The 24526-nt window shown below is 41.1% G+C and overlaps 2 protein-coding genes across 10 annotated transcripts in view; one reads left to right on the top strand and one right to left on the bottom strand.

The window, feature by feature from the left end:
• Positions 1–8010, top strand: part of LOC122396918 (heterogeneous nuclear ribonucleoprotein K) — a 149742-nt gene extending 141732 nt beyond the window's left edge. For 6 of the 7 annotated variants that reach the window (XM_043395688.1, XM_043395684.1, XM_043395685.1 and 3 more), the window contains 6 exons: positions 1860–1988; positions 2726–3164; positions 4343–4563; positions 5044–5213; positions 7338–7408; positions 7687–8010. In XM_043395688.1, the coding sequence (XP_043251623.1) occupies positions 1860–1988; positions 2726–3164; positions 4343–4563; positions 5044–5213; positions 7338–7392 (1014 nt within the window). In that variant the 3' untranslated portion in view covers positions 7393–7408; positions 7687–8010. The remainder of the gene's footprint in view (positions 1–1859; positions 1989–2725; positions 3165–4342; positions 4564–5043; positions 5214–7337; positions 7409–7686) is intronic. The other variant, XM_043395691.1, reaches the window with a different exon arrangement.
• Positions 8011–11792: 3782 nt separating this feature from the next.
• Positions 11793–24526, bottom strand: part of LOC122396916 (5-hydroxytryptamine receptor 2A) — a 52889-nt gene continuing 40155 nt past the window's right edge. For all 3 annotated transcript variants that reach the window (XM_043395683.1, XM_043395682.1, XM_043395681.1), the window contains 5 exons: positions 19336–19560; positions 17485–17806; positions 15464–15679; positions 13500–13796; positions 11793–12862 (listed from right to left, as the gene is read on the bottom strand). In XM_043395683.1, the coding sequence (XP_043251618.1) occupies positions 12622–12862; positions 13500–13796; positions 15464–15679; positions 17485–17806; positions 19336–19560 (1301 nt within the window). In that variant the 3' untranslated portion in view covers positions 11793–12621. The remainder of the gene's footprint in view (positions 12863–13499; positions 13797–15463; positions 15680–17484; positions 17807–19335; positions 19561–24526) is intronic.

The raw sequence follows: 24526 nt of genomic DNA, 5'->3' as shown, positions 1-24526 counted from the left end.
TTCGATCGAAAGATACTTAAACTTCCCGTCGTAACTCCACTGGGGAGTTCCGGTACAAGAGGATGCTTTTATCCTCGTCTCTTCCGAGTTAATTAATTATCAAACTGTAGGTGACCGTTGTTGTCTCGACAAATCGATGGGTGGGACGTCGACGCTCTGTAGCCGATTATAAACGAGCTTACAGCGAGCGGTGGAAGCGTATTTTGCTCGCCAGCGAACCGAATCTTTGGGCTTTTGGCTAGATTGCAACATCTTAAAATTAATTCGATTATTTAATAACATAATTTCGTTCGAAATGACAGGAACTTCCACACCGTAGAAATCCATGAAACGTAAAATTGGTAAATTAATGCATACACGATGAAATTTAATGTTTATTTTTCAAACTAACCAATCGATCGTACATTTCTTCAAAAGAATACTGTCCATTCGACGAGTCGAAATCTGTAAATCAGTATTGCTAATCATCAATTTTAATTACCCATTTGAATATTTACCACGCATACAAATTCTTGCTCTTCTTTTATGGTGAACTATACAAGGTTTCTTCTTCATGGAAAGCGTAGAGTGCTCGAATTTTCGTGCAAAGGTTGAAAATTCAGGTACATCGATGGAAGTAATTTAGCAGTGAAGTTAACAAATAAACCAGTTAGGTTTATAAAACTTTAATTCAATTTCTTTTTAATTTTAAATCAAACCGTTCTGTTTGCTCGTTCGAATTATTTATCTCGCTGTTAAACGTTCTCGTTTTCCTTCGATATACACACTTTTTCGCCCCATTATCGATCGACTGGAGACTCGAAAAGTTACACAGTCGAAACACCACGATATCAAACATATCATTAGCCAGCTAACGACAAGGGTACACGTTATCTGTGGATCTACCTCCCACCCACAGAGTATCACCCTCCGCTTTGCCAGCGATCTTTCCCCTTATCGTCTGCGAATAATTACACTAATTCCGCCGAAAATCATTCGCACGCGACTTCCCTCCAAGGTTCGACTCGACGACCAACAACACCCCCTCTCGTCCGTTAAAAAAAAAAAAAGACGAAAAGTCAGGCAGTTTCGCGAGTCCAACTTCGAAGCAACGACTCTAACTCGTGCAAGCGTAGAACTCGAACGACCCTTAATTTTAATTAACGTCCCTCGATCTATACATATATATGTTTTAATTAAAAAGGACAGCGACTCTTTTATTTGACCGTATAATTACAGTAGAATTTTTAATATTTATTTTAATAATAATAAAACGTTCATCCATCCCGTGGATTGTTTTAATCGTTCGATGGTAGGATTTACGTAATTTTTTTTTTTTCCGTCGAGAACCAAAGAGGTCTTGGCACGATAATTGCGTTGCAACGTTTCTTGAAAAAAAAAACGAGATCACGCCTGCGGCTCGAAAGAGCGAGGGAGGGGGGTGAGAGATTAAAAAGGTGACCGAATGGCCACGTTTGCCCCTTTTAACCCGACCCTGTCTTTGAAAGCACAATCTCGAGAACGAGGGGGTTGGCTGTTAACCAACTTGCAGCACGCGATCCACCCATTGGCGCCTAAGAATTGCTCGGCCGTCGAGTTATCGAGTCGAGAAACGCGACGAGCAGCGATTCACTTTCATCGCTGTTGGCCTTTTCGATCGATGCGTGAGAGATGGATACGTGTCTTTAAAAAATTCATCCTCGATCGCGATTCTCGTGGATGATCGATGCGTTCGAAACGCATCTAAAAAAAAAAAATAGCATCGAATCGAACGATAAAAAAGAAAGCGAACCGCGCGTAAGAATCGGACGCATTATTTGTGTTTCGTTGATTCGTGTGTGCTTGGCGAGTAACCATCTCGAATTACGGTTGTGTTGCAGAAAACTGGAGCGAGGATCAAGATCTATTCGCACTGCTGTCCCCACAGCACGGATCGGCTGATCAGCATTTGCGGGAAACCGAACACGTGCATCGAATGCATTCGCGAGCTGATCGCCACCATCAAGACCGTGAGTAGAGTATTACGTGTTCATTCGTATACCTAATCCTTAGAAGACCGTACAGAGACGTCTTGTTATTAAGTTTTCTATTCATCATGTTTAAAAAATTCTCTGAATACGATCAAAATGTACGCTAATAGGCTGCATCGCGTTGAGCGGGTCGAGAAAACTAGGTTCGATGAACGAGACTGGTTTGCAATCTGGCTCAAGAGGTGTAGGCCAGTTTCGTTTATAGCTCTTCCGTTTAAAACGATGCTAGTGAGAGATTCTTAACCTCTTTGTTGCTACGAAATGCCACAAAATGCAATACTGTGGGAATAGGAAATCTAATGGAATTTTTAGATTCTGTAATTTGACAAATTTTTTTTTGGACTCTGTGTTGAGTCGATTTTCTGTAAACTGTCGTTAAGGTTAAATAGCTTTTTAAAAAGATGGTGACAGTATTGATTCTGTGCACCCCAAGAATTCATTTTAATACACTAGCCACTATAATGCAGTTTTCTGATGCTGCTTTTTGAAATTAAAATTAGCCTCTGTCCCAGAGAATATTTATAATTTCTATTAAACTTAAAACACCTTCCCCTGGGAATCGCAAGTAGAAAAATAGAAATAAAATTTTGACGATTCAGAGATTACATTTTTTTGGTATTATTCCCCGCTGCCTGGAAATTCTGGTCTTCGAGGGTTAAATGAAGTTCAAAAATTGTTTCTGATCGCTTGGTGTTGATATCTTTTTTTTTCTCCAGTCCCCGCTGAAGGGTGTGAACAACCCTTACGATCCCCACAACTTCGATGACTTCTACGCCGAGGATTACGGTGGTTATGGAAGCGGCGAGGGTGGTCAGGGCAAAGGTGGCGGATTCGGCGGTGGTCCAGGGGTACGAGGCGGCGGCGGGGGCGGCGGTGGTGCACGCGGGGGCGTGGGAATGATACCCAGACGCGACCATCGCAGCGACATGAACCGACCTTTTGTTCTGTCGCCAAGAGGAGGACTTCCTGGTGAAGGCGGTGGAGGTGGCGGCGGCGGTGGCGGCGGAATGTCCGGTGGTCCACCCAATCGTGGCTACGGAGGCAATCGTGGTAGCGGCGGCGGCGGCGGCGGGGGTGGCTACGAGGGCAATCGAGGCGGTGGCTACGGTGGCAACAGGGGTGGCCCGCCGCCATACGGTGGTGGAAACTATAATGGTTAGTATTATAAATACGTTCGGCGGTGCACGCTTTAATTTCATGCGTGGTTCATTTTTTATTTCACTTTACGTTCAGGCGATATGTGTAAATAAAAAACGGGCAGAGTAGGCTCATTTTTGTTTGAGAACAGCGTTCTTTGGGAATTTTTAAAGACTTTCTCGAGCCAATAGACACTGAGTCGCGGGGATGGATCGTTCAAATTAACCATCATACAGAAAATAAGACGAAAATCAAGAATATCAATTTCTTGACTGAGGCTTCGTTGAAAAGTTATTAAAAAATTTCAAATCGTTCTGGAAAAATTATTTTCGGTTCCGGGGGTCAATTACCGTCATTTTTGGTGAATAGACATACCCCAGAAATCCTACCCATTTTCGGGGAAAAAATTCGAGAAGCTGTGAAATTTTTCGACAAAATTAAAAAATTTCAAATCGTTCTGGAAAAATTATTTTTGATTCCGGGGGTCAATTACAGTCATTTATGATCATTAGACATACCCTCGAAATCCTATCCACTTTCGAGAAAAAAATTCGAGAAGGTTGAAATTTTTCGACATAATAACAAATTTCAAATCGTTTTGGAAAAATTATTTCTGGCTGCGGGGGTCAATTACAATCATTTCTGATCATTAGGCATACCCTCGAAATCCTACTCACTTTCGAGAAAAAAAATTCGAGAGTGTGAAATTTTCGACAAAATTAAAAAGTTTCAAATCGCTCTGGAAAAATTAGTTTTAGTTCCGGTGGTCAATTACAGTCATTTTTGGTGAATAGATATACCCCTGTAATCCTACCCATTTTCGAGAAAAAAATTCAGTAAGGGCGGAACTTTGAACGTTAATAACTTTTTAACGAAGCCTCCATCAACAAATTGATATTCTTGATTTTCGTCCTATTTTGGCCCCTAGAATCTCCCATTACAATTTTTCCCAGAGGTGGCCGAGAACACCCTGTATTAAATGAAAGCGTGCACTACTGTTTGATTGTCAGAAAGTAATCTCAACTTAGTAAGATCCAGGAGAAAAGATTTTTACAAATAAATATACTTGATATCGTGATGTAGAAAGATATCGTGATCTTGGTAAATTATGCTGGAAATAGGGGTTGTCGGAGTATTGGAGAATAGTATAAGTAACTTGATCGCCTGTCATCTTATAATTGTTACATTTTGCCTAGGTGATGGATGGGGAATGCAAGGAGGAGGCGGAGGCGGCGGTGGAGGAGGTGGAGGAGGAGGAGGCGGGGGTGGAGCACCGAATGGTCTGGGTGGCGGAGGTGGCGGCGGCGGAGGTAACTCTGGAATGAGTGGTCCGCCCATGGGTGGCGGTAACAATCAAGGCAACCAGGGCAACATGGGTGGAAACAAGACCAGCACTCAAGTCACCATTCCTAAAGACGTAAGTAAAAATTCAATGAAAACAGCATTAACCAATAAACAATGAATAAGTCTTGGTAGTCCAAATAGCATTTTATTTAGGGGGAGTAATCTGGTATAGAATTTTAAAAATATCAATTTTTCTTCCCTTCTACATTTTCTTAAAACCTCAGATCATTTGACTGGTTCAAAACAAGCTACAGAAAATTTTTATTTTTCATTGTGAACAAACCTCATCTGTTACAAGTTATTAAAACAGAACCAATAAAGAATAAATACCATCATAGTCTTGGTAGCTCAAGTAGTATTTTATTTAGGAACTAGCCTGGTCTAGAACTTTGAAAAATTAGCAAAGATACAGAAGTATCGATAGTAGATCAATCGACTCGTTCAAAAGAAGGCTACAGAAAATTTTTATTTTTCATTCTTCTGTCTTTTCCTTTTGTGAATATTTCTCGACAGTTACACGTTGTTAAATGTCGAATGTCTTTTCGATTTACAGCTTGCTGGAGCCATTATCGGCAAGGGAGGCGCCAGAATCCGTAAAATCAGATCGGACAGTGGTGCTGGAATCACTATAGACGAACCATTGCCCGGTAGTAACGATCGCATCATCACCATTACCGGAATGCCCAGTCAGATACAAATGGCCCAGTACCTGCTTCAACAAAGGTAATTGTTTGCATCGTATAATTACTCCTTAAACAATCCACATTGTCGCTCCAACCGCATATATTTGTACACTCATCTATTTTAACGACAAACTCTGGTCATAATGAACAATTAACATCCACTTATAATTACAATGCCATTTTTCCTTCTTACGCCTTATTAATATCATACCCTCCTTTAATTTTGCGTTAACTTTATATTCAAATGTGTCATTCGCGAAAGTTACGCGAAATATTCTATAATTCATCTTTTATCGTAATTGCGTTTCTTGGAAAGCGTTGTACAAAGTGTTCGAATGATTCTGTGAAAATTTCTTATGGTAAGACCAAATGTAAATTGGAAGGTGCAGCAAAAATACTTAAAATAAAAGTATGTTCAAGTATCTGTGTAGACAATATATTTTCTCAGGAAATATTGCGTATTTCAGTCACTTCTTACATTTTCGAACGAGGTGTACAAGATACAAATTTTTACATTTCCATAATAATGGCAGAGTATTGAAAAGGTGATTCGACTATCGCGACGGTCGAGTTTTTAAAATGCGCAATAATTTTTGGGACGTCCGTCTAATATAAAAACAAGAATCTCGCTTATGTAACACGAGATTACACGTCAGAAGAGTTTCGAAGATTCCTCTTGAGAAATGTAGGTGAGTTCCAAAGAGCGCAACGCGAAAGAAGGCCAACGCTGGGTCACCAGATCTCCGCTACTAATCCATAGTTCGTAAACTCGTTGAAACCATTACGACAGATTGTAACATTGCCAGTCTTCGCGCCATGCTGATATCACATTAACATCCGCTTATCACTGCCAATTATAGTACATACATATATATATATAACAAGCGACCACGCTCTCAAGTTCACGCCAGCCAAGCAACTAATTCCGCTTCACGCATCGTCGCGTCGCATCGTGTTCTCATCCTAGCACGAGGAACTAACAAAAACCCGACTAACCAAACGAAGGAGGGGTTGGAAAGGGAGGACGGATGGTAACCCTCGCGATGGTGGAGGAGAAAATCGAAGGTGGACCGTGGTTGCGATGGAAGGAGGCTATATAGAGCAACGAGGGGTCAGCTAGGCTCAACTTAAACGTGGGACTAATCGAGTGCCGTTGTATGGAAGACTAGTGATTTTGTTGTTCTACTTTCGATGTAACAAGGAATCACTAATCATCCTACGAAGGCACTCGCGATCGTCGGCTTCCGAGACCTGCTTTTGGAACTAACATCAACCCCGCTGTGGCTCCGTTTTGCTCGACGAACACGTGCAACACGATCCTCGCGCTGTAACGGAGCGAAAACCCTTGTTCTCGCGCTTCGGGAATCTATTACGTGCACTGTACCTACAAACTAGCGTAGCTTCGACTCCATAGTAAATTAGTTATTACGTAAGTGGATCGTTCGTGGCCAAGAAATCTTCCTTTCGGAAACGTTCAAAGAACTTTTGTTCCAAGAATATTTGAAAACGAGTATGATGATTATTATTATCACTGTGCCCCTTTATCATCGAATTTACCATTGGTATTGCATGGCGGAATTTCCTTAAGCAATCTTTTATTTAAAGTGTACATCTTACTCCAAATTGCGACCTTGTGTATTTGAATATCTTAACACATTGACTGCCACGTCACCCACAATATGGGTGACACGACTTTTCACCATGGAGTTAAAAAAATTAATTCTCAAGCTTAAATGTCAAAGAATATAAAGCTAGGTAGGGCCCTTGAATTTTAACGGGTTTGTGAAAATAAATTGAATAACAAATGATGGGTATGCTAGTTTGGTAGTCAACGTGTTAAACAAACAGGACTCATAGTAACTTTAGGATCGTTATACTACTCGATTCACCGAGTGCAAGTGTAAACAAAAAACGCAAAGTATTATTACATATAAAAGAACACCGCATTCGTCTTGGGTATTTATAAGTACAGCTAATCACCTCGATCACAATTGCGTTGGTGGTGGTATGTTTCTTAACTTCCATAAATGTTACTTTTATAGTAATTGTGTCGAAGCTTTGAATAATAGCTTCGAACCGGGTGATTGTCGCAAGGTCTATAAATTTTTGCAATCAATCTATGGAACGTCTACGTCGAGAGGATCTAATCGAGGATCTTTTACAGTATGTTTGATATTGGCGTGGACAAGATGACACTGAAACAATTAACAAATTCATAAACATTAATCGACACAGGTAGAAATCTTCATATTTCTCGAATTCGTCACGGTACCCTAGGAGTTTGTGTTTAAATTCTGACCAATGATTTTCTATCGAATCGAGCATGAGACTGGGACGGACAGCATTGTTCGTTTCTTGCGTTCCACTCGGTAGAAAGGCGAGCTCGGTGTTGATACAAATGTTATATGATACAGATACTCAATGCCCCCCCTTTTTGGTCAAAAGAATTATGCCCTTCAACGCGACAATGTCCACGCTCTTATTAAACAGACTGTATGTTACTTCTGTTGTAGCGTGCACGAGAATGCAGACCATTATTAGGACGTGGTGAAGGAAGCATTCGGGGGGAGCCAAAGATGCGTTTGTAATTTTTTTAGGGATACTTCACAAACGGGCAAGCATATTCACGCGAGAAGCGGAAACTGGAAACTTGATAATTACGGACTTCATCCGCATAAAGGGAACCCACGCGCACGGAAACACACAAGTTTCTCCTTGTGCGTTGCCAGACGAACAAAGCCTCTCTCAGGAAGAAAAAACCTCGATCGGTCAGACTCGACAAGGAGAGAATTATTATAATTTCCATACGATTCCACGGATCCGCCTGCAATGGAAACGAAAACGGGAAACGAGTAACGGTAAAACAGTTCTACGCTCGCCCCCTGTCAAGAATTTAAAAAAAAAAAAAAAATTGAAGAGGAACAACCACCGTTGTTCTTTGTCCAAGAAAGGCCAAAGAGAAAAAGTAAAATGGAATGCATTATTGTTTTCTTTTATTTTTCGTACGGCGAGAAAGAAAACGTTCTCGCGTACGCGTTTCGGTCCCCTTAACCCTATTTTTTTCTTTTTGATCGTTTTGTATCGCATGATTTTTGTCGACGTCTGCGGACGAGCTTTGATAATCATTTTTTTCCCGTTTACCTTCCCCCTCGTGTTTTTTTTTTTTTCCTTTTTAATACGATCGTAATCGGAGGATTCGAGGCTGCTTCCAGCCCTCGGATTTTAAAGCGCACACACATCATTGTCTATTTTTTCCTTTCGCCTGCTCGCTACAGATACTTCGCGGAGTTCGTTGAATCGCTACGAACTTCGAGAAACGGCATAATTTCTTCGAATAATGGATAGAAACAGGAAACTTAACCAAACAATGATAACGCGGATAACAATTTTCTCGTATAAAGTAACTCGAAAGAATTTTGTAATAATTTCGAAGCAATTGGCTCTGACAACTGCCTGACACGTGTCACTATGATTCTCGATCACTGCGTCTCAAGATATTTACATTTGATATTCACGGTGGCGTCGAACAGGAGTCGATTTCTCGTCCAAACGATAGACTACGCTTCCTTTTTTTTTCTTTTGTACGAAGCTTTGTGTTCAAGAAGATCGGTTTGGAACGACGATTGAAATTTTTTTGGTAGTTTGCGCGAGCACGACCATTTTCTAGGTCGTTTTTCTTGTCGAAATGGGAAAAAAAGCAAATAGTATCTTGCAATTTTGATTCGTTTCTGGTCGAGGAATCACATCCTGCAGTCGTATCTTAAAAAACACTCAATCGCAAATGTGTTCATCCACGGGAAGCTTGAAACTATTTGGCTGGGTAAAAATATCGAAATAACTATGCGAGACCATTGTAATAACGTCGTCTGATAGCGAAAGGGATGATGGCCGGGTAAAGCCAAGAATCAGTGGAAAATGTAGCGGTAAGATCAAAGGAAGGGACGGATAGCCGAGAGAGGAGAAAGACAAAGAAACGAAACGGGACATAATTATTCTAGTACGCGGAAGGAATTTTTGTATATACATATGAAAAGAAACGAAAAAAAAGCTGCTATAGAAAATAACGGAGAAAAAGAGAAGCCACTAACAAACAATCCTTTTCCTTTCCTTAATCGCCACGTACCCACGTTTCTGCGGTTGCATCATGATTATTATTATTATTATTATATTATTATTACTGTACGATTATCAATAAGAATAATTTTGCATTAATTATATTTCACTCCCTTCCCCCAAGTCTCTTGTACTAATAATACCCTCATTCGTAGATCGAGCGCGTAATGGGCGTTCTTAATTTTACGCGGTATAATTGTTAAGTGTCTAGAATTACGTAAGAAAGCGTATAAGCGTTACGAAAGGGGCACCATCGGGATGACGAATCACGGTGTGGTGGAATCAAAAAAAAAAAAAAAAAGAAAAGAAAAAAGAAAAAAAAAAGAATCATTTGCAACGAAGTCTGATACTGTGTTTAGAACGTATGAATACACGTTTAAGAAGCTAGTGGAGATTGTTAAACTTTAAGAACAGTGAACGAACATTACGCTGCTTCCTGTACCGTACGGAGTTCATTTCTGTTTGATCGACGACGGTGCGGAAGAAACGATACAGTCATTTCGCCAGTTTACTTGGGTTACACGAGTGCTCGTACTCAGTGTTATTAAAGTTTAACGTATCGAACATCGAATACCGGATGTCAAGAGTCTGAAAGGGAACACCTTACCGTCTACGTTGCGTTTCAATATAGAAGAGGGCAACAGTGCTAGAATAACGATTGTTCTACTTTGGGGTTGCCTTGTTTTCAAGATTTTCCATTTTTCGAGAAGTTGAAAATCGTAAAGCTAATAGAGGAAACTAGACTTCCTGAAACTACTTTAAACCTCAATTGCATGACGTTTACGATTGAAAAATTAATGAAATCAAGACAAATTGCAATTACAATTAAAAATAGTCGGTGCAATTGTATTACGATTTACGAGAAACGAGTCAACATATACGAGTAATAAACTGCAGATTAATACCAAATAACAATGCATCAAGTATAACAAATTTTAAACCGTAATTCTGTAAACGTTTCTCGTACCTTGTACCTACTAATTTGGTTCACCAAGTCTCGTAAGACTTTTAATTTTATTTGCAAGAAAAGATCGATCGCCAAAAGTGGCGTGCCTCTTCGATCGTTCGACTCTACTGTCTCCAACCCCCCCTTGGGAACGTTTAGGTGTTCCTTTTCGGGAGTTTGCACGTCGAAGCGCGGGTTCTCGGAACAGATAATGCCGCAGAAGTCGAAAAGCCGACCTAAAGTTCGAACGAACTCGTCCTCTTTCCTTTTCCTCGAGACCAACGCCGTGCCCTGAGGAAAACTCGCAACACCCCTACCTCTCTCTCCTCCATCCCCCGACGGTACAGTCCCAACACAGAGCAACCATAATGTAGAAAAAAAATAGACAAGAAACCCCCCTTCTCGTCGGGGTGAGACTACAAAGGGCATTTTTTGTTTTTAACGCATCTCAATCGAACGACAGGCGGTTCCCCGAACCAGCCCCCTTATTCTTAGGTTTAACGAAAGAAATCACCCCCTCCTCCTGACGACGATCCAGCCATCCCCCCATCCACCCACCCAAGCTTTTGTGTTTTTCCGTCGCGGTCGCAAGTGCGAAAATCAAAAATGGAAATTACGTCCAGCGTGCATTTTCGTTCGACTCTACGATCAATTTATACCGTCTAACGGCTACGGGGCGATTCGAAAATATTTCCGAGCAACTCTTCTCCCTTAGAAACGAGACGAAAGAAGGAATACAAGCGGGGTGAACGCGTAAATTCGACAATAGCCTGAACGCTTATTTTAAACATTTCTTTTTTGTTACGATGTAAATTTAAAATATGTTTTGGAAGAATTTTCCTGTTCCATTTAAGTTCACGCGATGTTTGTAAACTTAAAAATTGATATCGAGATCGTTGATCGGGAACAAATCGTGGGGGGAGGGGGGTGGAGGATGTAATATTTTTAAATCGTTCCGACGCCAATTCGCACGATAAGGATTACACACGGAACAGGTGACACAAGCATACACACACCTATACTCACACACACACACAGGCGTACACGAGATGTGTGAAAGGGAGAGAATTAGGTGCGTTTTTTGTGTGTATCTGCGTGGAGACGGAAAACTCTTCTCCCGTTGGAAGAAAAAGGAGGGGAAAGCTTGTAATCGTGATCCGCGAAGGGTTGAACGAGGGAGAGAGAGAGTGAAAAAAAGTGTACAAGTAATATAAAAATATATGGGTGAAAGAGAGGGAGAGAGAGAGAAAGAGAGAGCCATAAACTCGCTCGTATCACGATGTGTGTACTATATAAGATATACAGTTTACAATTATTTGTAATGGATACTTTTTATTTGTCAAATAAAAGTGAAATTAGTACAAACGAAGGTGAAAGTAGGAGTGCTTCTTCCTTCTCGCACTTGGAAACCAATTGTTTGTCGCTGATTAATTTCCTTTTTTAAAAACGAGCAGAGAAACAAGGTCTGTAATTAAAGTAATATTTTATTTAAATAAGTTTTTACAATTCTCCTACGAGGTATAGTTTAATTTAACAAAAATCTTTGGTTCGATGAAAGATGCACTGATCGATCTCTTCGCATTTTTTCGTAGTCATTCTTATAATCCGAGGATGACCCTCAATAAAGTAATACATATTTTTATCACATCCAGATATATTCTTCGTACTTCGGGGTTACACAGTTCATTGCTGGCTTTCTACCACAATTGAGCATTAAGACACATGCAGAGTTACGTGACATGTATTATATCAATGATACGCTTAGCAACGTTGCACTTCCTTGGACAGTTTCTTCCCATTTATCAAGCTTATGATAAAATACCCAAAACGTCACGCTTTTGTTCCATGCTTACTGGAATTAGATCGATGGAGCATACTTGTCATTTTAATTAATTATTCGCCTATAATTTACCAGCATCCATGACTTGCGGATTAAAAACAGCTAAGGTGTCCCAGGGACAGGATGTTGAATACTATATATCAATTAATTCTCCAATAACAGTCACATTTCACGTAGAATAATTAAATTAAACTTAGAAAACCTCAAAGTAATCGTGATTCATATTCAAAGTAACAGCGACTCTTCTTCAACAATTTTTTTAAAAAGAATCACCAATTTTTAGAAATTGTTCACCATAATTATGCTTCTATATTACTATTCTAAAAATAAATTCGACTTGGAAGTTTTCAGAACATGTGGGGTTCATGTTCCAACTTGGAGTAATTCTTTGTTAGTAATTGCTCGTCGTATAATAATAGAATGATTGTAATGAGAAATCGCTGTTAGAGTGATTTGAAGCTCGAGAAATGGAGTCGAATTTTTAGTCTCGTTTTGAATGAAAGGAACAAAATGTTTGGGTATTTTACCATTCGATCGTTTCGCGAGCACTCAACAATTCTGGTCGTGTTCGTGTTGGTGAAAGGTGTCACGGTAAAGGGAGCTGGGGGTGCGATGCATCACCGTCACGTACGAACTTCCTGACGCTGGCGTCGCCGTCGGGTTCGGCGTCGGCGTTAACAACGGCGTACCCTGAAGACTAATGGCCAGTGGAAGGGCGGTCGGGGTGCAGAGGCTCATCGCGTTGCGACCACCCTCTGTCACAGAACGATATCTCGGTGGCCTTGCCGACCTGGAAAACGTTCTGTCTGCAGAAAGCTGCATCATGGACGAATAATAACGTCGTCAAGTCCCCTCAGGGGTTTCTCCGACCACCCTATTACACGTCCTCCCACAAAACTATGAGGGTCCTTACGTAACCAAAAGTATCTGATATTTAATAATTTTTGTCCGGAGAAACTATCGTCAGTTTGGGTTGAATTTCTCCGGGGATATGAGGAGGCATTTTTACATTGCAAAACAATTTTTTTTCATATTAAATCGCCTCAGTATTAATCCCTTGACGTACGATTTAATTATAAGTCATTTTTCGTATCTATACTAGGTGGTTAATAGGTAGGTATAAATTTTCTAGTGCTTATGCTTGCTTAATGCATTGTCAATCCAATCAGTGATTATACTGACTATGCAAACTAAGAGGGTTGTTATATAACCACTCTAAAAGTATCTGATATGTAATAATTTTTGCTGGAGAAATTATCATCAGTTTGAGTTGAATTTTTGGGTTGAAACAACATAGAATTGATGATGAAATTAAGAGAGCCTAGACAAGAATTAATTTTCGAAGAACATGCAGATTTACAATCACTTGGGTTAGCAGTTGTTACTAGTTTTAGTTAGCAGAAGTATCATTTGGCAAATCCACTCACCTGGAACACTTGCATTTCAATAATCGAATGAACGCAGCCCTGAACGTTCTGTTGAAGATGGTATAAATGATTGGATTGATGGTGGATGATACGTATCCGAGCCAGAGGCACGTGTCCACCACGTGGCCAGGCACCGGGCACTCGGGACACGCGGCGAAGAAAATGTTCAGAAGGAAGAATGGCGCCCAGCAGAGGACGAATGTGAAGAACACTAGGCCCAACACCTTGCTGGCCTTTTGCTCCGTGGCCACTGCGTTCGCCGCCAAGGATCTTCTTTTCGTTCGGCCCGCTAGAAACCTGATCAAACGGATTGTATTATTAACGGAGCTTACGAGTTCCATCCATGCAAATTTTCCTTAGAATAACGTTCTTAAATATTAGTTAAATCGATGGTGAACATTCTGACGCGATCAGATAAACGGAAATGGAAAATGTTTCGACTGGAATCGAAAGTGTCGATGGTCGAAAGCATCGTCGTAGGAGACGTCTGGTTCGAAAGTTCGCGATTGCAATTGAATCTGAGGGCAGTCGGAGGTTTGAACAATTTCGAGAAGGTCGAGATACGAGTGGCCCGTCGACACGCCATTTGCATTCGCAAATAGGTATTCGTGCTCAAAGGCTAATCCAGCACAGTCTCGCGCGGACGTAATACGTTCCGTGCTAACATTAATGCAAGATCAACCTCGCGTGAGGGGCAGTCGTCGCGCGAAAATCCCGAGGCAGGGAATTAAGCGGACGAGCAATCTCCGCGAACCAGAGGGCCATTGATTTTCCACAGAAACACCAGCCACGGTAGGAAAACCATTTACTAAAAATTATCGAAGACAATGGTATGTATGGTCAGACATATTTTCGGTGAGGAATTTTTTTCTCGAAAGTGCGTAGGTTTCGAGGGTATGTCTATTCACCAAAAATGCTTGCAATGGACCCCCGTAGCCGTAAATAATTTTATTAGAACGATCTGAAATTTTTTAATTTTGTCAAAAACTTTCACACCTTCTCTAATTTTTTTCTCGAAAGGGGGTAGGATTTCGAGTGTATGTCTATTGATTAAAAATGCTGTTTAGCACTTTTTTGTAGGTATCCACGAACTCTACTTCCCCCTAAAATTTCGTTCAAATATATTCACTATTGTAGGAGTTATGGTCGTTCGAAATTTCGACAGCGTTTATGGGGTTTTTTCTAACTTTACGGTGTTAAGGAACAACTTTTCGTATATTTTTAGGATTTCTACGTATTCTTGACTAAAATACGCGTTGTTTGCCTGTTGAAACATCAAAATCGTCCAATCCGTTCAGAAGTTATGACGTTTTAAAGATGTGCATGAAATTTTAGTGAAACATATCAATGGTATGGTCAGACATATTTTCAGGAAGGAATTTTTTTCTCGAAAATGGGTAGGATTTCGAGGGTATGTCTATTCACCAAAAATGCTTGCAATGGACCCTCGCAGTCGAAAATAATTTTATTAGAACGATTTGAAATTTTTTAATTTTGTCAAAAACTTTCACACCTTCTCGAATTTTTCTCTCGAAAGGGGATAGGATTTCGAGGTTATCTCTGTTCACCAAAAATGCTTGCAATGGACCCCCGCAGCAGAAAATAATTTTATTAGAACGATCTGAAATTTTTTAATTTTGTCAATAACTTTCACACCTTCTCGAATTTTTTTATCGAAAGGGGGTAGGATTTCGAGAGTATCTCTATTCACCAAAAATGCTTGTAATTGACTCCTGCAGCCGAAAATAATTTTTTTAGAACGATCTGAAATTTTTTTTTTCTTTCGAAAAATTTTGACACCTACTCGTATACCTCGTCTCGTGGCTCAACATTATCGTTGTGTATAAACTTCTGCTGGGGTCGAAAGTCGCCACTGCGGTACGAAGAACGAATTAATTTGACTTGTACTCTGAAACGTAACATTTCGTAGCCGTTGGTGAATTTATCATACATGGAAAATTTACCTCAAATTGAGGGTGTTAGGCGTGACGTTCAGTTGCAGCTTCAGGGCCCTCAGAGTGAAGTTTCTTGTTTCGCGGGCAATGTTCTCCGGCGTTTGAGTGGCTTGATCCACTTTCGACGTCAGTTTCGTCCCAGCGGCGCTTCCGGTCGGACTTCCGGCTCCGTTCACAGTGAAATTCAACGTCGACCGCGGTTTACTCTGCTTCGTGCCCTTGCACCTGTTACATTTTAGAAAAACGTGGCGGCTGTAACTCGATCAAACCGAAAACCGTGGTTGTTTCTTGTGAAACACGAAGTCGGTCATTTCGTCGCGCGAAGAGTATCGATATCGAACAATTTTAAGTCTGTATATCAATAAGCGTAATATTCAACTCAAGACCAAGAAGTATTAAAAGATTGGAAAATGGGGACATCGATGTGATTCCATTCGCGCGGTTCCAGGCCCTATGTTCAATGAATAATAACTAGGACGGGCGTAAAGGAAAATACAATTTCTCCAATTTTCCATTCTCCCTTTTTTCGTTCTAAGTACCGTCCCTCGGTCACGTTTCGCGAGTATTATTTTCCCCCGGTTAATTTTTTCTCCTGCTAATTCGATCGCCGGGACCCTTCGCGGCAATTTAGGTGCACGTCGACGCCATTAGCGAAGAAAGGTCGACGACAGGACGAAAAAAAAATTTTTAATTCCATTAATGCTCTCCGAGCGTCGCGCGGCTCTGTCCTCGTGGGAGTTAAATTGCATTCGCCGGCGTCAACATGGAAGACGCCGAACGTTCGGACGCTCCTTTCCTCGGGGTAAATTAATTACCCCCGATCTACAAGGGAACCGCGACGTCCGTCGAATAATGACCGCGATTGTCCAATGTGGCCAAATTTTCTCGAGTCATTGTCTTCTCGAAACCAGAAATTCAACCTTCAATTTTGTTTCGATACCGTAGCTGGGTCCAGAGAAAGCTATTATTTACGGAAAAAGACTGGCTGGTAATAATGCGATCTTGTATGCATCTTGTATAGAAATTTAAACTCATTTTCGATTAAATAAACAATTTGTAAATCGATAGGAATTTCTGAAACTTCCTTGGGTGCATAGTGTCAAAGTAAATGTGTAATTAAACATAGAAGACATCATAAATTAGGGTAGTTGATATGGTCGTCGGATAGGGGATGAAATGCCCTTTAAAATGAGCGTTTGTACGAGTCGATAGCTTTATTAGTTCCGGAGATATAGCAATTTTAGTTTCAAGTCGATGCGGTGGCTAGTTCCGGAAATATAAGGGTCCGAAGCTTTGTTTACATTCTTACTACGGCCTTGTCAAGGTCGTTGACCGCGCGCGCGCACATTGAAAGTAGGTCAGTCGGCCACGACAGTCACGAGTCACGTGCGAGAAAGAGAGGTCCAGCGCGACGTGTCAGACGGAGACAGAGATAGTCGAATTAAAAAAATTACCCCTTTACATAAATTACGATATCTCGAAAACGGGAAGTCCGATCGACAAAAACAAAAAACCATTTTAAAGGGGAAGGTTCACCGCTGCTAATGACGCCTTAATAATTGATAAAGCACTAGTAGTTTCGGAACTGCACGCGTCTAAAGTTTTAGTATTTTTCATACGTGTTACTAGGCTTCCGTAAGACGGACAGTGGAATTTTAAAAATTACCCTTTTACATAAATTGTGATATCTCCGAAACGGAAAGTCCGATCGACAAAAATCAAAAGCCATTTCAAAGGGGAAGGTTCACCGCTGCTAATGATGTCTCAATAATTGACAAAACACTAGTAGTTTCGAAACTGCACGGGTCTAAAGTTTCACTATCTTTAATACGTGTTCATAGACTTTTGTTCTTTGCTGTTGCTAATAACAATTCACTATAGAGTTAAACTGGATGTTCAGCGCTAATTCAAACGATATTTCCTTTTATTAATAGAAGGAAATAAATTTTTCACGCGATCGAATACTTTGGGGCGGTGATGTGAATTTGTGTTCGACGATGATGGATCGAGAGATAAAGCAACGAGCTTGCCTGTCGTTTCCAGCGCCGCCGGAAGTCCTCCAAGCGTGTCTAGTTGCCAACGAGGCGGTGGTCGCGGTGCTGGTGCTCGACGTCGTGGAAGACGCCTTCGTCGAGGAGTATCTGCCCCCTAGCCGTCGGAACTGATCCCTTTCGGGATGTTCAGCGGCGAAACGCGCCTGCTGCCTGAGCAAAGGCACCGTCAGCACGTACGTGGCCACCATTACGATCATGGGGATGTAGAAGGCGATCAGCGAGCCGAACACGAAGAATGCTCTGTTGTTGATCATACACGTGCCCGGCCGTGGCACAATATTCACGGGATTGATTATGCCTGGAAGATAAGAGGATTTAAATAATAATAAAAAAAAGAAATACACGAGGAGACAAGAACCCGGGGAAATTTAATAAAAGCAGGATAAGGGAACGTCGGGGAAATATTTATTTTCTATTAAAAAATAATTACAACGCGGATCTGTCCCGGAGAGATTATTTCGCAGTCCATCTGAAACGCGCACTGAAAACAGTTGAAGTTTGCAAACCGTTAATCCTGCCCGCTGCAACAATAGTCAACCGTACGCTATAAATCCCACGGTATTTGCATGCCAACGAATTAACTTGTATTCTCCGCGAGCATACACAAATTGCGCCAAGCATTACAGCGATACACACGTATGTGCAGGCTCGTCGATGGAATGGACGATAAAAAAAAACAAAGAGAAGAAATCGAACACCGATACGAAACTCGCAGGCGGCACGGTTCATTTTTCCTCGCCTGATTTCTGTGTACCGAAAAACAATTGGAGTTATCCGTCGAAACGCGGAAAAACGTAATCGTTTATCGACCGGTCGGGATAGCACGGAGGCCTTCGGTATTCGGGGATAGCGTCGAATATCGGGGGTACGCCTCCGTCGAGAGAAACGCGAGAAGTCGAGCAAGGCGTACGCGTAACTTTTTCGTTTACCATCCCACTCGAATAGCCACTTAGCGAAAACTTCTATTTGGGCTCGCGTTCCTCTCCGCGAGAACCGGCCGATCCGATTTCGTTCCGAGCAAAATGAACCCGCCTCGATATTTGTGGAAAACTCCTCCTCGGGGCGGCCATCGCGTTCCTGAACCATGAATACGAAACGATCGTGCTACGTAGTTTTTGGAACACGGTTCTGATACCTTAACACGCTCGATCGACGGCATACGAATCGCCGACGAATTCTATGTGCAACCGATTCGGAGCCACTTTAATATTTATACTGTTCGATATTCTTATATTGTTTAATCTCATTTGTTTGTATTGCTAATTATGGTGTACAGTACACAAAGATATACTGAAAGATTTATACTGTTCGATATTCTTATATTGTTTAATCTCATTTGTTTGTATTGCTAATTATGGTGTACAGTACCAAAGTTCGAATTTAAGGAAACGATAGAAATGAGAATTTTTATTAAAATGTACGTATTATATGTATTTCGTAGGAATGTTTTTATTGTACAGTACCAAAGAGATCGAAACTGTGTTCGAATTTGAGGAGACGATAGAAATGAGAATTTTTATTAAAATGTACGTATTATATGTATTTCGTAGGAATGTTTTTATTGTACAGTACCAAAGAGATCGAAACTGTGTTCGAATTTAAGGAAACGATAGAAATGAGAATTTTTATTAAAATGTACGTATTATGTATTTCGTAGAAATGTTTTTACATTGTTTTCGTGACAACATCATTGGAAAATAATTCTACATGAAAATATTTATTGGGTTCGAGGAAGTAGAGCGTTGCAATAACTCGGGGAAAGAAAGTTGCAGCAAGCTGGGGTATACTGTGTATATGTTGTAGTTTCGTGGATTGAGCTCGATTTACCTAATACTGTAATGGAACTAGAGACCAACATGGCGAGCAGCCACACGGCCGCGATCTTGAAACCGACCATTCGCTTGGTGGACGTGTGGCGCGTTCTTAGCGGGTTCCGGATGCCTAGGTAACGACCAAGCGAGATGAAGCACATGTGCATTATGCTCGCCGAGCACGCGAGCACGTCGCACGTTACGTATACGTTGCACCAGTGCACGCCGAACGGCCAGTACCCTAAAACAGAAAACGAATGTTTCTCTTCCAACACGCCAAGACCTTACACGTGAATCGAACCACGCGATCTACACTAAATCTCGAAATTGATCGGGTGCTTTACCACATTACACTTTCCACTTAATCAATCTGTAATCTCTATTTGCAATTTCGTGGGAGTCGAGAGAGGAAGGATCACATTTGCATTTTCGTTCTTGAACAACTCAAATTAGACTTCAAGTCAATGGCATACGATTTGAAATCTCGACTGCCCAGACATTGTTACTTTCCAAACTATGTAAGGTTTACTTAAGCAAAGTACCATAATGAGAAAAGGAGATTTTTTAATTAGTCCTATGTATGAGGGTACATGTGTATATTATCTCAGCTATTACTTCAGAGATATCTGGTAACTTTGCCTCTGCTGGCCTCCGCTGACCTCTGCCAGCATGTGTAGGTCTCTTACTGCCTCTCCTGGCTTCTACTAGCCTCTGCTGACCAGTGATGACCACTCCTGATACCTCTGACAACGTACAACGATTATGACTAGCTACTGACAGCCTATCTCAGCCTCTGCTGGCTCCTGCTGGCCTTTGCTGACCACCACTTATATTTCTGACAACGGATAACGATTACTACTGACTTCTGACAGCCTCTGCTGACCTCTGCTGACCGCTGCTGACCACTCCTGATACTTCTGACAATGTGTAACGATTACTATTGACGCCTGCCAGTCTCTGCTGGCCTCTGTTGACCAGTGATGACCACTCCTGATACTTCTGACAACGTATAACGATTACTACTGATGCCTGCCAGCCTCTGCTGGCTTCTGCTGACCACTGATGACCACTCTTCATACTTCTGACAACGTATAATGATTACTACTGGCTACTACGAAGCTCTGCTGACCTCTTCCAGCATCTGGTGGCCTCAGCTGGCCTCTGCCAACATCTCCTGACGTCAGCTGCCCTCTGCTGACCACTGCTGACCACTGCTGACCGCTGCTGACCACTTCTTACATGATACATTGTATTAAAGCTTTGTATAATGTAAATCTATGGCAATAAATGATATAATTTCAAAGAATTCTATGTGTTCTCATCATTTTTTACCTTTCTTTTCCTCTCAAATTCATTACCTTAGTTATAAGATTCCCTGAAACTCCTTGGTTTCCCTGAACCCACTAGGAAGTCCTGAAACACCTCGGAAGTCCTGAAACTCAGAACTTTGCTAAAAATTCAGGGGTTCCAGGAATTTTCGGTGTTTCCAAGAAATTCCAGGACTTCCCAGCGGTTTCAGGACTTTCCAGCTGTTTCAGGGCTTTCTCGTTGTTTCAGGACTTTTTCGTTGTTTCAGGACTTCCCAGCTGTTCCAGGGCGTTCTCGTTGTTTCAGGACTTTTTCGTTGTTCCAGGTCTTTCCAGCTGTTTCAGGGGTTTCTCGTCGTTCCAGGACTTTTTCGTTGTTTCAGGGCTTTCCAGCCGTTTCGGGGCTTTTTCGTTGTTTCAGGACTTTCCAGCCGTTTCAGGACTTTTCGTTGTTTCAGGGCTTTTTCGCTGTTTCAGGACTTTCCAGCTGTTTCAGGACTTTTTGACGAAAAAAATGAATTCTCGATTTTGCCAGCAGGTACGAGAGCTGGACACTTTGGGAATCCAATTTTAACCGGAAAAACGGTCTCTTAAAACTAAGGCAATGATTTGGAGAGGAAAAGAAAGGTAAAAATGATGAGAACACATAGAATTCTTTGAAATTATATCATTTATTGCCATAGATTTACATTATACAAAGCTTTAGTACATATATAACATGTCAGGAGTGGTCAGCAGCGGTCAGCAGTGGTCAGCAGTGGTCAGCAGAGGGCAGCTGACGTCAGGAGATGTTGGCAGAGGCCAGCTGAGGCCACCAGATGCTGGAAGAGGTCAGCAGAGCTTCGTAGTAGCCAGTAGTAATCATTATACGTTGTCAGAAGTATGAGGAGTGGTCATCACTGGTCAGCAGAGGCCAGCAGAGACTGGCAGACGTCAGTAGTAATCATTATACGTTGTCAGAAGTATGAGGAGTGGTCAGCAAAGGCCAGCAGGAGCCAGCAGAAGCCAGCTGAGGCTGTTAGACGTCAGTAGTAATCGTTACACGTTGTCAGAAGTGTCAGGAGTGATCAGCAGCGGTCATCAGAGGCCAGCAGAGGCTGGCAGAAGACAGTAGCAATCGTTATCCGTTGTCAGAAATATAAGTGGTGGTCAGCAAAGGCCATCAGGAGCCAGCAGAGGCTAGGAGAGGCTGATAGTAGCCAGTCGTAGTCGTTATAAGTTTTCCAAAGGATCAGGAGTGATCAGCAGTGGTCAACAGAGACCAACAGAACCTGGCAGTAGCCAGTAATAATCATTATACATTGCCAGATATATCAGAAGTGATATCTGAATTAATATACATATGTACGCTCATACATAGGAATAATAAAAAAAAATTTCTTTCTTGCTATACGTGTATTTTTTTAAAACAAGTCCCGTATTAATCCTTCTTTAAATTGTCTTTTTTTAAATAAAGTGTCATAGAAATAGATGCAAACGAGGACAAGGAGAAAATTATAATGTGATTTACGGGCAAATTATCGAAGATGAGAGGAGTACATCTATTTTTATTCGTTTCTTTTGATGGAATGATGCAAGTTCCATATAGCACCGGTCCTTCTGAGTTCGATGAAAAAATAATTAGATAGAATTATAGCGCAGCAAAGTGGTCCTGAATGAAATATGCTGTTAGCCTCTTCTTTTAGTCTCTCTGTCTTGTGTTAAAACGTGCAGTAAACGCTTTGAGTTTCGTTACTTTGCGCATACTGAATTCTGTAGATGGTCGTTTGTGTTAAAAGTAAGCAACAAGTGGCGTTAATTCCGATGAAATAAAGTTCTAAACAAACATGGGAGTACTTCGTATCTTTATATTAAGATATTCTAAATTTTTATCATTGTTACTTATTATAGATAAATATCATTGATGTCAGAGATGTTAAAAACTATAAACCTATCAATACCAATAATGGTCTAGAAAAGATCGAATTGTAGAGGATATAAATTCTGATTCAATTATTATTTCATTAACGAATGTCGTAGAAATTATTAAAAATATTTATGGAGAGTAAATTCTCCATGTTTGCAGACAATTTCAAAATCTACAGACTAACTAACGGTGACGATGCAAAATGATCCCATTAAATTCAGTAACTGGAGCACGGACGATAAAACGAGTTTATAACCTATAGAAATATTTTGTAACGAGATCGCTGCGACGGAAATCATACAACGTTGTACGATACTTTCGTATAAATCGATTAATAGGATGCTTATGGCAACGAGAGGCCCCTTGACGAAAAGTCTTGCACGACTTGTTCAAACACGGTAAGAAGCTATTCTATTCTACGATGAATTTCTATGGATCATTTTCAATTATACCTAAGGCTCGCGACTGTATTCGAGGTAATATTAAGGGCTTTACAGTACTTTACAATTTAATGGATACGCGAGGACATGTTTGTCTCTGTCAGTAAAATTTAGCGCCTCGTATAAGGATCATGAGCACGAAAGGATTAACCATTTGCTCTCCGGTGGCACATCCTGCTCGCCATAAACTTTTATGACAATTGAAGAGACCCAGGGAAAAACGATCATGGTCACGAGAAGCGAAAGTTTCGGTGTTTTAAGAGCAAAGTCGCTGAGTGTTCTTAATAACTCTGTTCGTGAATTTTACGATTATTAATTTCCTTTTAAGACTGTCCACTAATGTTGGTTCCTAATTTAGGAGGAACAAAAATAAAATATTTACATTTCTTTCTATGATGGTGATGCAAGTTAGGTGAGAAATACTAATAAAAGTAGAATAAAAATAGAACTATAATGCATAGAAAAAATATTATTTTCGATAGTGATGAGCTATTGAAACCTCGAAAGAGACTCTTAAGGGCGAAAACTCTCATTTCAGGGAACTGAATGGAAAAATTCTAGAACAGCTGGCAATTCCCGGAATAGGTACTCCCTCGATAATGTTCGCGTCGCTGAACCGAGCCAGCGAACGTTAGCGAGGGTGTATTGTACTCGGGATCGACAGGTGACGCGTGGTAACCATTTCCACGAAGCCGTGAGGCACACTTGTTCGCATAATTTTGTATCTAATGAAATTCCTCCGGGGCGGACTCTTCTCGATGTCGCGTCTGCCTCGAATTAATAACGCCTTCATGGAAATTTTTCCCGCCAGCTAAACGGCAACCTCGGACTAATTGCGGCCTCGAAACGAAATGCTGCACTCGATAAACATTCGGTGAAAAATAGAAGAAAGTAGAGGGAGACTTTCCTCGTCGACAACGACGACGAGACAAATTCAATTGTGCGCTCGTTTAGTCGAAAGAAAGAACGATCCCAAATTGCGTAGAATATGTTAAACAGAACGCGACCTGCGTCAAGTAATTTTCACGGAAAGGAAATCAGCAGAATTCCAAATTTATCTCAAATATATCCAGTGACACCGAAAGAACTGAATTTGTTGCTCGATTTATGTCGTTTCAGATTACGTCTAATATCCACGAAAATGTAAAAAAATCGTTTCTTCTCCGCGAGCGTTTAATAATTTACGAACGAAATGAAGAATGGCGCGCCGCGCGTTTGGCGCAGTTTCATAAACACGCGACTAGCGAAAATTGTAGCCCGAATTTCGAGCAGCGACGCCGAGCTTTTCGCCGTTTTACTCGCTTTCAACATTTTCCCCTCTAATCTGCGCGAATGAAGTGAAACGGGTCAGCGAAACTCACCTAATTCGAGGCGTACAAACATAGCACGGCTTTAATTTCAAAACGACGACGACGAATTTCGTTTTTCTATTTTTATTTAATTTTTGCTATTCGGTTTTAATGGAAATCTAGGAGGATTTGCAATGCCAAGTAACGAATGAATATTCTAGCACCTAAGCCCTTTCGATTTTTCTTATAAATTTGTTTTTGATTT

The sequence above is a fragment of the Colletes gigas genome, unplaced genomic scaffold (genome assembly GCF_013123115.1).
Source record: "Colletes gigas isolate AHSC1104 unplaced genomic scaffold, ASM1312311v1 Colletes_gigas_Sc00008, whole genome shotgun sequence".
In the NCBI taxonomy this organism is placed as follows: domain Eukaryota; kingdom Metazoa; phylum Arthropoda; class Insecta; order Hymenoptera; family Colletidae; genus Colletes; species Colletes gigas.
This window is presented reverse-complemented; position numbering and strand designations above follow the sequence as displayed.